Source organism: Salvelinus namaycush, chromosome 4 (assembly GCF_016432855.1).
Source record: "Salvelinus namaycush isolate Seneca chromosome 4, SaNama_1.0, whole genome shotgun sequence".
Lineage (NCBI taxonomy): Eukaryota > Metazoa > Chordata > Actinopteri > Salmoniformes > Salmonidae > Salvelinus > Salvelinus namaycush.
The window spans coordinates 36,556,492-36,569,920 of NC_052310.1; the positions used below are offsets into that span (position 1 = coordinate 36,556,492).

The 13,429-nt window shown below is 43.2% G+C and overlaps 1 protein-coding gene across 1 annotated transcript in view; it reads right to left on the reverse strand.

Annotated features, from left to right (window-relative positions):
• LOC120046488 (adhesion G protein-coupled receptor A3-like) overlaps window positions 1–13,429 on the reverse strand; it is a 321,556-nt gene that overhangs the window by 206,871 nt on the left and 101,256 nt on the right. Inside the window, exons 8-9 of the mRNA XM_038991766.1 lie at window positions 1,621–1,785; window positions 128–347 (exon numbers count right to left, since the gene is read on the reverse strand). Of these exons, the coding sequence (XP_038847694.1) occupies window positions 128–347; window positions 1,621–1,785 (385 nt within the window). The remainder of the gene's footprint in view (window positions 1–127; window positions 348–1,620; window positions 1,786–13,429) is intronic.

A 13,429-nucleotide genomic window follows, 5' to 3' on the forward strand; every position in this document is an offset into this window, starting at 1 on the left:
CGTTGTTTCTGCTAGTGAGAAAGCCGGAAATCGATGTTTGAGATAATAGTGCGGATGTAAGGTGAGAGTTCCGTGCCTGACTCTCCTGGGTTAAAGGTGAGATTTGTGGAGTGAATTGCTGTCCTACCTGGGTGAGCTCGTGCAGTACACGGGTCACCTCGCTGGCATACGGGCACTGGGTATAGTCGTCCTCTGCCCACTGGCCTGCCCGGTCACAGCGTCGCCAGGCCTTCTTCTCCCTCTGAGTGGGGTGGTGTGAAGAGGCACCAGAAGGGTGGGGGGCAGAGCCAAATGTGGATGGAGCACAGGGCAGGAAGGCCAACAACCCTGCCAGGGTCTTTGGCCACCTGTCACGAGAGATGGTATCAATATCCTTGTCACCATGATCCACCATAAGCCTTGATTTCCCGATGACATCATATGTGACACTTTGCTTTGTTATTACTACATTATCATATACTGTTGATCTGCATAACAAGTAAACAATGATAATGGCACTTCATATTACATTTTAATCTTACTGCAGTCTATACCCTGAAAATACTCAAAAAAACAAGCTTATTTCATTTCAACAATGTAAATTTGGCCATTTTTCATGAAGCGAAAACCAAAAGAGTAAATGGAGAGACTGAGGAGAAATCTGTTGTGTTCGTGAGGAATCTGTCTGGCTTTCTCCCCTTCATCACGGCACCGGCTACTTAGTAATGTACGGCACTAATCTCCCCCCAACAAAAAAGGGTCTCATTTTCCAGCCCATTGCGTCACTACTGGGCAGAAAAACGAAGCCTCTCTGCTCGCTGCACTGGAAGTGGGCTGTAAAGTACAGGAGAAATGCACAACAATGGAGCATACTGTACACGAAAAACAAGACAGGAGGGAGAGAAAAAGTAAACTTCATTCCAGATGGACACGTAGGGAGACGGAGGGAGAGGTGTAAAGCAGACCTGGGTTCAAATACCATTTGCAATCTTTTCAAATACTTTTATCTGTGCTTGACTGAGCTTGCCTGATGCAATAGCACCAATTGAATAGTCCCAACATAGTAAAACCCCTCCCGTATGGCACTCCAGGAAGACTGAAGCAAATGCTCAACGTTTTTGAACCCAGGACTCATGGAGAGCCAGTCAGAGACTAATTGGACTGTTTTACAGGCATCTATAAAGCTCGGTACATATGTATTTGCCTTTTGTTGATTGATTTTGTTTTGTTTGGGGTTTTAGGCTGGGTTTCTGTACAGCACTTCGAGATATTAGCTGATGTACGAAGGGCTATATAAAATAAACTTGATTTGATGATTGATATGAAACACAGAGCTTTCCTAATTTGTGGGGATAATTGCTAGCTAAACAGTGCTTGCATTCCAAGGAAATGTTTTTAATTTGTCTGTTTACTTTCTTTGTTATCTAATATTCTACAGTAGTTTCCTATTTGAGCAGAGCTGAGTTTAGTGAGTCATTGGGCTTTCACATTTCATTTTCTCATAACACTCTGTCTTCTTGAATGCTCACATAAGGTCAGGCATGTTTTTAGCCACCTTGCTGCACTGTAGCTGACCTTTGACATTGACATTTAGCCTTGACCCGAAGAGGTCCTTGTGTCTGGTCTGGTCAAAGCACTTACCTGAAGTCTCCCTTGTTGCTGCTGACCCTGTCTGCTGAGCAGTAGGGCGCTGACGTCTCCAACACAACGATCTCCATCTGTCTGGACCTGTTGCCACGGGAACTGGTCACCTGGCACTCCCAGTTGCCAGACAGGCTGTGGTCGATGTTGGAGAGGATGACTTCACTGGAGGAGAGAAGAAGAAAGATTTGTGTGTGTGTGTGTGTGTGTGTGTGTGTGTGTGTGTGTGTGTGTGTGTGTGTGTGTGTGTGTGTGTGTGTGTGTGTGTGTGTGTGTGTGTGTGTGTGTGTGTGTGTGTGTGGACGTGTTTAACTATTCTTGTGGGGACCAGAAGTCCCTACAAGAATAGTAAACAAAGTAAAAATTGACCAACTGGGGACATTTTGTTAGTTGCCACAAGGTCAAATGCTATTTCTAGGGGGTTTAGGGTTAAGGTTAGAATTAGTGTTAGGGTTAGAATTAAGTTAAATATTAAGGTTAGGAGCTAGGGTTAGTTGTAGGGTTAGGGTTAGGAGCTAGGGTTAGGTTTAGGGTTAGGATAAAGTTTAGGTTTTTGGGTTAGGGTTAGGGTTAGGGTAAGAGTACGGGTTAGGATTAGGGTTAGGTTTAGTGTTAGGGGTTAGGGAAAATAGGATTTTGAATGGGACTGAATTGTATGTCCCCACAAGGTTAGCTGTACAAGACGGTGTGTGTGTGTGTGTGTGTGTGTGTGTGTGTGTGTGTGTGTGTGTGTGTGTGTGTGTGTGTGTGTGTGTGTGTGTGTGTGTGTGTGTGTGTTTGCACATGTGTCTTTCTGCTAACTGCACAAGAACTACTCAGTTCAAGAGACAACTGTGAAACTTAGAATAGTGATGTTATGATGACTTATAGCTGTGGTCGTGACATGCCATTGGTGATTGATACTTAAATGGAGCATATCTCCTTTGTAAGGAGGATATCTAATTGAATCGGACATCCATGGTTATATAAAGGACACATACATGACAATGACAACAGACAGATTATATAAATGATTGGATTTATGCTATTTTTTAAATACATCAATTGAGAGGATGCACCTTGTGATACATGTGAAAATAAACCCAACAAACTGCTAGGCAAGAACCACTATCTCCATGGAAATATTTCTCAGCGTAAAGCCAACTGTATTTTTTATTAGTAATGCATAATAATTGCCATAATATCTACATTTCCATGTGGCACCTCAGAGCATTGACTGCTTTGCTCCACAGTTTTGTTAACCTGTTGATGATAGGGGGCGCTATTTACACTTTGGGGGAAAATCGTTCACAATTTAAACGGCCTCATACTCAATTCTTGCTCGTACAATATGCATATTATTATTACTATTGGATAGAAAACACTCTCTAGTTTCTAAAACCGTTTGAATTATTTCTCTGAGTGAAACAGAACTCATTCTGCAGCACATTTCCTGTCAAGGAGTGAGATTTCAGAAATCGAGGTCCCTGTTCTGGGTTCAGTTTATAAGTCCCCATGTAAGCCATCGGGCTACATGCACTGCACACGCCTTCCTCTAGATGTCAGTAAGCGGGGAGATTTTGAATGGAGTGGATTGCGCAATCTGGGACCTTTTATAAGACCGTGGAACGGAAGGACCGTCCTTTTCAACGGTGCGCTTGGCGCAAGGAGTCATCACAATGGCGTCCTGCAAACGCTTTCGTTTTAGTAGTTCTATATCTCCGGTCATGTTTTTATTCGTTATAGGTGTTAAAGACATCATAAGGTAGTTCATTTAAACCGACTTAGCAGTTTATAGCAGTTTATTGCGATTTTCTGGGATTTCTTTCTCATGCGTTTTCAAGAGTTGGACACCTCTCCAGTTGGTGGCTAACATTAGCAGCTATTTCGACCGGACAAGAGGACATCTTTCAACCCAAAGACGATTGTTCTGGAGAAAGGACACCTTGCCCAAGATTCTGATGTAAGCTCAACTAATAGTAAGCAGTCTTTATGCTGTTAATTCGTACTTATGTTGACAAATGTCAGATAATAATTCCGCCATGAATTATGGTGCGGTCTCGCTTTAGCGCACGCTGTATGCTTGAAGTAACGTTAATTTTAAAAATGTAACCCAGCGATTGCATTAAGAACTAATTTGTCTTTCAATTGCTGTCCAACCTGTATTTTTTAGTCAAGTTTTGGAATAGTTACTGATTAGAATAGGTGCCTTTTCAAAGTATTCTCCTGCCATTTTCTGGGCAGCTTTGCTACTTTTCTCATTGTATAACCACGATTTGTGGCGCTAAATATGCACATTTTCGAACAAACTCTATATGCATTGTGTAATATGATGTTATAGGACTGTCATCTGAAGAATTCTGAGAAGGTTAGTGAAAAAATTAATATATTTGGTGGTTTATACGTCATCGCTATGTTTGGCTTGAATCAATGCTATTGTGAGCTATTGTGATGTTTGCTATTGTGCTAAGCTAATATAACGCTATATTGTGTTTTCGCTGTAAAACACTTAGAACATCTGAAATATTGTCTGGATTCACAAGATCTGTGTCTTTCAATTGCTGTACGCTGTGTATTTTTAAGAAATGTTTTATGATGAGTAATTAGGTAATACACGTTGGTCTCTATAATTGCTCTGGCTGCTTCGGTGCTATTTTTGACGGTAGCTCTGATGGTAGCTGCAATGTAAAACTGATTTATACCTCAAATATGCACATTTTTCGAACAAAACATAGATTTATTGTGTAACATGTTATAAGACTGTTATCTGATGAAGTTGTTTCTTGGTTAGTTTGGTTGGTTCTTGGTTAGTTAGGTTGGCTTTGTGCATGCTACCTGTGCTGTGAAAAATGTCTGTCCTTTGTATTTGGTGGTGAGCTAACATAAATATACGTGCTGTTTTCGCTGTAAAACATTTTAAAAATCGGACATGTTGACTGGATTCACAAGATGTGTATCTTTCATTTGCCGTATTGGACTTGTTAATGTGTGAAAGTTAAATATTTCTAAAAAATATTTTTTGAATTTCGTGCTCTGCCTTTTCAGTGGAATGTGGGAGGAGTTCCGCTAGCGGAACGCAGGGGCTAGACAGGTTTAAGCAGCGTTCAGTGTTGCTGAATAATAGCAGCCGCAGTTTCCCCAAAAAACATGACTTGTCAAATTCGACTTAGGATCAACACTATGCCATGGGTGTGTGACAGTTGACATTCAAATTATAAATGACAGGCAAGAGAAGGCACTCAAATCTTCCACAGTAAAAATTATTAGTTGTTGAGTGCCGGAGAATAATCCTTGACAGTGCTTCTGAACAGAGGATATGCAAGAAATATTTATTCAGCGACAGAAACTATAGTTCCCTGTGGCTTTTTCCACCAATACTCTCAAATGGCTTTTTTTTTTACTTAGCTCTTGCTGTTATGTTTCCTGGAATTGATTCAGTAGCATCGATCTGAATCCCATAGACATGATGACACTAATATTTGAAATACCCTTTTCACATCGTGCTGATCCGAACCCAATTGTGCTGGCTTGGACATCTTTTTATATAGTCCTTTTCAGCACGTTTCCAGCCACTATGGTGGATACCCTTGAGTTGTCCTTATGCTCGGCCATATATGGCTGTGGGCTACACTAGTTCATTTAGCAGACAAGATTTGCACACAATTCCGTGGCATTATTTTATTTTATAGTATGAAGAATACAACTGAACATAGCTGGATAAAATAGAAAATATATTTTCTCCAAACGATTTCTGAGGGAGTGCGCACATGCGGCTATTCTGTGTTGAGCGGTTAACAAAGAAACAGGTCCTCCTATATGCTTCATTTAGAGTTATTTATGCAACTTTAGTTGTGATACAAACATTGGGTTATAGGTTTTGATGTTTTATACATTCTAACATGCTGACCAGACCGGACACGTCGCGTGCGCGAGCGTCGCAAAATAAATTTAGGAACCCATGTTATTCAATTATTGCACCCACACTGCTTGCGCCCGCCAATGCGCGTCTGCGACACCAAGGGCTAAAATAGATGTCGTTCCTATTTCTGACGCAGATCGCGCTGCAAGTCCTGCCTCTCCCATCTCCTCATTGGTTTATAGAAGCAGGTACCCACGTGCCATCTCCTCATTGGTTTATAGAAGCAGGTACCCACATGTCATCTCCTCATTGGTTATACCCACGTGGGTGATAGAAAGACGAAAACTGTTTTGCCGGTAGTCGTGGTAATACAATGAAAGTTTAGATGCGATCACCATATAATTTAAACGATGAAAAAGCCTGGAAGGAGGAGAGATGACTAGAAACGATTCGGTTGGCCGTTTTATATGTGGATTAATTGTCGGAGTAGAGATCCTTGTCCATTTCAGGTAAAATAACAACTCAATTTTATATCCCAGGACAAATTAGCTAGCAACAGCAAGCTAGCTAAACAGGACAAATTAACATTAGCTAGCAAGTGCAAGCTAACTAGCTAAAATACCATACATGTTTAATGCTTTTCGACCTGTCCCCAAATTAATGTCATTGGTTCAGAGTTTGTTTTGATATTTTAACCTGCATGTCGTGATCACGTTTGGTGTGGGGGGGAAAAATACATTTATGCACGATAGCGCACGATGGCGCACGCGCGCAGCCGGTTTGGGCAAGGTGTAAGGCTGCATGATGCAACTAATGATGATTTGAAAAAAGTCGCTTGAAATTGCATGAGCTCTGCTTTGTTTCTTGCTCAGGCTGCACACACTTCCTCAGTCTCTCATTCACAATTTTGACAAGCACTTGATAATACCTCGAATTTCCCAGCAGCATCCCCCTTGTGTGGCCATAATGCCCCCTAAAAAAATCCATGCCTTTTGCGGCCAGTGGCCGTTGTGCCCCTGGCCTTAATATAATAATTGTAATTCCCTTCTCCCGGCTGCATGCCCTGAAGCACCTCTCACTCACATGGCGCATTCAGATATCTCAATTCTTATTAGCTGATGCCCGTCACAGGATTGGGTCCTTCACACAAGCATCTCAGCTCCGAAGACGGTTACAAGTGAAGACAGACACATCAGGGACGCAACTGTGCACGTCCTTCTTATCGAATTCCGAGGCGCATATGTTAGAGGAACTGTCCACATTTACTTTCCGTCAGCCAATAAGATGAGTAGGCCTAACAAACAGCAAAAGCACTAGCCTATGTCAATATACTCTCCCCCATAGTACAAAAGTTGACCTATTCCATTGGTCAACTTATCCTTCTGTGCGAGAAATAAATATTCCAAACATAGTCTGGGACAGTTGTGGGATGCAATAGATCCCAAATTAATACAACCACTTGCATCAATTCATTTCTTTAAACCAATGAGGCTGATGCAACAGATCAGAACGTTTAGGTTAAATGTTGATAAACTATTACGCTATTTCATCATATTATAAGAGCAGCAATGCGCAAACAGCAGTAGGCTATAAGCGCGAATGTTCCAAAATGCTATCAATTAGCTGGAAAACACCATTCTCAAAAGTGACCACAAATGCGATTATGCATGTGATGCTTTATTGTAAAGGTGCATTACTTATTGTTTTGTGAACAATTTTTTTTTTTAAGGTGCATTTTTTATGGTGAAAATTTTCTTCCCCAAACTTGAAACTCACCTATGTATGCCAGTTAGGCTCTACACCGGTTTTAATGCGGATTAATGTGCTTAATTTTAAGAAGTTATTTGTTATTTAGTTGTGATACAAACCTATGGGCTAGGCTACATGCAGTGTGTGACTATGATTTGAAAAAGTCGCCAAAAAAGGCCTGCACTGTTTCTTGCCTTACTGCACACAAGCTGGGCATCATTCACAAGTGATAATATATAATTCACAAGTGATAGGCTAATATTGTCACACATCAGACTATTCTTGATATAATTTTGCCTTTACATATACTAAATAATTTATGTGTGAAATTAATTTGGATTTAGAATGGACCAGTAACATGCATCTGTCTCGGAACAGGGGCAGTGGGAAAAAATACCTGTCATCTATGCACTTAAATAGCGAATGGAGGACGCTTTTCCTGTGGTTCATTTTCATGCCAGCCAGGTAGGATATACTCCTGTTGTAAAGCAAAGCAATGTGCTTAATATTAGGAAAGTAAAATGGAGGGGGAGTCGAGAGCTGTGAGAGAGAGGCCAAACTCCTGGATGTTTCGCAGGTCTGTTGGCTAAAAGCTTTGAACACTGATCATTATTTCATTGGCTGGAGCAGAAAGAAGAACCTGAGTGGCATTTGGGATTTTAGTTAAAACTTGCTCTGAGACACAGTTTGCCACAATGTTGTTATTTTCTGGTTGACAAGATGTCAAATAACCAAATTACAACCAATAGGTCTCTATTACAACCAGGGAAAAGGCGTCTTTTTCATGACCAAGAGCGCATTTGTTGCTATCTGGTCAGATAACCAGATAAAGAGGTTTTCTTCATCCTGAAACCTACTGGTGCCCCGGGATACTTCTCCTCCCTTTCCCGCTCAGGAAAACATCCTTATACTAAATCAAGATAGATGTAGCTACATGTAGCTAGATTAATTATTCTTTCCTCTTCCCTTGCTTAGCTCCCTTGGCTATGCCCAGTAATAAACCACTCTACCACACTACATCAGAGTGACTGATAAAGTGAGCACTCTGTGTGAGTCCAGTCCAGTGATGTTGAGTAACCCTGTGATAGCATGGGCAACCCAGTGCTGCTGCTGCTACTGCCACTGCCTCGGTCATCTCCACCACCACAGGCAGAAATAGAACACAGCTCTCTCTCCCTAAAACAGCAGTGCTCCTTCTAAGGGACACAACCACAAAGTAGTGCATCAATTCTCCAGTCAGGTCCTAAATAGAAACCCTCTGAGCTTAATCCAATATCCGCTTGTCTGATGTCTCCATGCAAGCAGCTTGCTTGTCTTTAATTTCTAGGAAAGAGAAAACTGAGGAGAAGGAAGCATTGAAACATATTATGATGATGATAACGACATGATGATGATGTTGATTACTTAAAGACTTGATGATGGCAATAATGACCAGTCAATAATGAAATAAAGTGACGTGTCTGTCTGTCTGAGTGTGTGTTCATGTGCAAGTCTATGTGTGAGAGACTGAGACATGAATAGTGTGCAGAGACTTCCGGCCCCCGACAGAGATGGCCACCTCGCTTCGCGTTCCTAGGAAACTATGCAATATTTTGTTTTTTTACGTGTTATTTCTTACATTGGTACCCCAGGTAATCTTAGGTTTCATTACATACAGTCGGGAGGAACTACTGAATATAAGAGCAACGTCAACTCACCAACATTACGACCAGGAATATGACTCTCCCGAAGCGGATCCTGTGTTTTGCCTTCCACCCAGAACAATGGATCGGATCCCAGCCGGCGACCCTCAACAACGACGCCGTAAAAGGGGCATACGAAGCGGTCTTCTGGTCAGGCTCCGGAGACGGGCACATCGCGCTCCACTCCCTAGCATACTACTCGCCAATGTCCAGTCTCTTGACAACAAGGTTGATGAAATCCGAGCAAGGGTAGCATTCCAGAGAGACATCAGAGACTGTAACGTTCTTTGCTTCACGGAAACATGGCTCACTCGAGAGACGCTAACGGAGTCGGTGCAGCCAGCTGGTTTCTTCACGCATCGCGCCGAAAGAAACAAGCATCTTTCTGGTAAGAAGAGGGGCGGAGGGGGGTATGCCTTATGATTAACGAGACGTGGTGTGATCATAACAACATACAGGAACTCAAGTCATTCTGTTCACCTGACTTAGAATTCCTCACAATCAAATGTCGACCGCATTATCTACCAAGGGAATTCTCTTCGATTATAATCACAGCCGTATATATTCCCCCCCAAACAGACACATCGATGGCCCTGAACGAACTTTATCTGACTCTATGTAAACTGGAAACCACACATCCTGAGGCTGCATTCATTGTAGCTGGGGATTTTAACAAGGCTAATCTGAAAACAAGACTCCCTAAATTCTATCAGCATATCGATTGTGCTACCAGGGCTGGTAAAACCCAGGATCATTGTTATTCTAACTTCCGCGACGCATATAAGGCCCTCTCCCACCCTCCTTTCGGAAAAGCTGACCACGACTCCATTTTGTTGCTTCCAGCCTACAAACAGAAACTAAAACAAGAAGCTCCCGCTCTCAGGTCTGTTCAACGCTGGTCCGACCAATCTGATTCCACGCTTCAAGACTGCTTCGATCACGTGGATTGGGATATGTTCCGCATTGCGTTCAACAACAACATTGACGAATACGCTGATTCGGTGAGCGAGTTCATTAGAAAGTGCATCAGCGACGTTATACCCACAGCAACGATTAAAACATTCCCAAACCAGAAACCGTGGATTGATGGCAGCATTCGCGCGAAATTGAAAGCGCGAACCACTGCTTTTAACCAGGGCAAGGTGACCGGAAACATGACCGAATACAAACATTGTAGCTATTCCCTCCGCAAGGCAATCAAACAAGCTAAGTGCCAGTATAGAGACAAAGTAAAGTCGCAATTCAACGGCTCAGACACAAGAGGTATGTGGCAGGGTCTACAGTCAATCACGGATTACAAAAAGAAACCCAGCCCCGTCGCGGACCAGGATGTCTTGCTCCCAGACAGACTAAATACATTTTTTGCTCGCTTTGAGGACAATACAGTGCCCGCTACCAAAACCTGCGGGCTCTCCTTCACTGCAGCCGAGGTGAGTAAAACATTTAAACGTGTTAACCCTCGCAAGGCTGCAGGCCCAGACGGCATTCCCAGCCGGGTCCTCAGAGCATGCGCAGACCAGCTGGCTGGTGTGTTTACGGACATATTCAATCAATCCTTATCCCAGTCTGCTGTTCCCACATGCTTCAAGAGGGCCACCATTGTTCCTGTTCCCAAGAAAGCTAAAGTAACTGAGCTAAATGACCTCCGCCCCGTAGCACTCACTTCCGTCATCATGAAGTGCTTTGAGAGACTAGTCAAGGACCATATCACCTCCACCCTACCTGACACCCTAGACCCACTCCAATTTGCTTACCGACTCAATAGGTCCACAGACGACGCAATCGCAACCACACTGCACACTGCCCTAACCCATCTGGACAAGAGGAATACCTATGTGAGAATGCTGTTCATCGACTACAGCTCAGCATTTAGCACCATAGTACCCTCCAAACTCGTCGTCAAGCTCGAGACCCTGGGTCTCGACCCCGCCCTGTGCAACTGGACTTCCTGACGGGTCGCCCCCCCAGGTGGTGAGGGTAGGTAACAACATCTCCACCCCGCTGATCCTCAACACTGGGGCCCCACAAGGGTGCGTTCTGAGCCCTCTCCTGTACTCCCTGTTCACCCACGATTGCGTGGCCATGCACGCCTCCAACTCAATCATCAAGTTTGCGGACGACACTACAGTGGTAGGCTTGATTACCAACAACGACGAGACGGCCTACAGGGAGGAGGTGAGGGCCCTCGGAGTGTGGTGTCAGGAAAATAACCTCACACTCAACGTCAACAAAACAAAGGAGATGATTGTGGACTTCAGGAAACAGCAGAGGGAGCACCCCCCTATCCACATCGACGGGACAGTAGTGTAAAGGGTAGTACGTTTTAAGTTCCTCGGCGTACACATCACGGACAAACTGAATTGGTCCACCCACACAGACAGCGTTGTGAAGAAGGCGCAGCAGTGCCTCTTCAACCTCAGGAGGCTGAAGAAATTCGGCTTGTCACCAAAAGCACTCACAAACTTCTACAGATGCACAATCGAGAGCATCCTGTCGGGCTGTATCACCGCCTGGTATGGCAACTGCTCCGCCCACAATCGTAAGGCTCTCCAGAGGGTAGTGAGGTCTGCACAACGCATCACCGGGGACAAACTACCTGCCCTCCAGGACACCTACACCACCCGATGTCACAGGAAGGCCATAAAGATCATCAAGGACAACAACCACCCGAGCCACTGCCTGTTCACCCCGCTATCATCCAGAAGGCAAGGTCAGTACAGGTGCATCAAAGCAGGGACCGAGAGACTGAAAAACAGCTTCTATCTCAAGGCCATCAGACTGTTAAACAGCCACCACTAACATTTAGTGGCTGCTGCCAACATACTGACTCAACTCCAGCCACTTTAATAATGGGAATTGATGGAAATTTATGTAAAAACGTATCACTAGCCACTTTAAACAATGCCACTTAATATCAAGTTTACATACCCTACATTACTCATCTCATCTCATATGTATATGTATATACTGTACTCTATATCATCTACTGCATCTTGCCATCTTTATGTAATACATGTATCACTAGCCACTTTAAACTATGCCACTTTATGTTTATATACCCTACTGTCACGTTCCTGACCTTGTTTTCCTTTTGTATAGTTGTGTTTAGTGGGTCAGGACGTGAGCTGGGTGGGCAGTCTGTGTTGATTGTTCTATGTTAAGTGTCAGGTTTAATTGACCTTGTATGGCTCTCAATCAGAGGCAGGTGTTTTACGTTTTCCTCTGATTGAGAACCATATAGTTTCACATTGTTTGTTGTGGGTGGTTGTCTTCCGTGTCTGCATGTCTACCACACGGGACTGTTTCGTTTGTCGTTCGTGTATGTAGTCTGTTCCTGTTCGTGCGTTCTTCGTAGTTTGTAAGTTCTCAAGTCAGGTCTGTCTACATCGTTTATTTGTTTTGTAGTCTGTTAAAGTGTTTTCGTGTTTCGTCTTACTTTAATAAACTTCATTATGTCATGTAACAACGCTGCGCTTTGGTCCAATCCCTACTCCTCCTCTTCGGACGAAGAGGAGGAGAACGATCGTTACACCTACATTACTCATCTGATATGTATATACTGTACTCTATACCATCTACTGCATCTGCCTATGCCGTTCTGTACCATCACTCATCCATATATCTTTATGTACATATTCTTTATCCCGTTACACTTGTGTGTATAAGGTAGTAGTTGGGGAATTGTTAGGTTAGATTACTCGTTGGTTATTACTGCATTGTCGGAACTAGAAGCACAAGCATTTCGCTACACTCGCATTAACATCTGCTAACCATGTGTATGTGACAAATAAAATTTGATTTGATTTGAGTTACAGTACATCACTGGTGAACAGGCCAACCAACACGTACTATATAATGAGAAATAAAGTATCTCTTCCCCTCCTCTCACCCCCTCTCACTCTCTACTTTCCCAGCTCTAGCCCCCCAATCCCCCTTTCCTTCCTTAATTTTGCCTTCTCCCTACTGCCTGCGCAAAGCAAACTCACCGCTGAGGACTTAAGCAACAAAGTGGAAGCTAGATTAAATCAAATCACATTTTATTTGTCGCATACGCATCGTCAGCAGGTGATAATGCGAGTGTAGCGAAATGCTTGTGCTTCTAGTTCCGACAGTGCAGTGATATCTAACAAGTAACCTAACAAATTCACAACAACTACCTTATACACACAAATGTAAAGGGATGGAATAAGAATATGTACATATAAATATATGGATGAGCGATGGCCGTGCGGCATAGGGAAGATGCAATAGATGGTATGAAATACAGTATATACATATGAGATGAGTAATGTAGGATATGTAAACATTATTAAAGTGGCATTATTTAAAGTGACTAGTGATACCTTTATTAAATTCATTAATTAAAGTTGCCAGTGATTTGGGTCTGTATGTTGGCAGTAGCCTCTCCATGTTCGTGATGGCTGTTTAACAGTTTGGTGGCCTTGAGATAGAAGCTGTTTTTCAGTCTCTCGGTCCCAGCTTTGATGCACCTGTACTGACCTCGCCTTCTGGGTGATAGCGGGATGAACAGGCAGTGGCT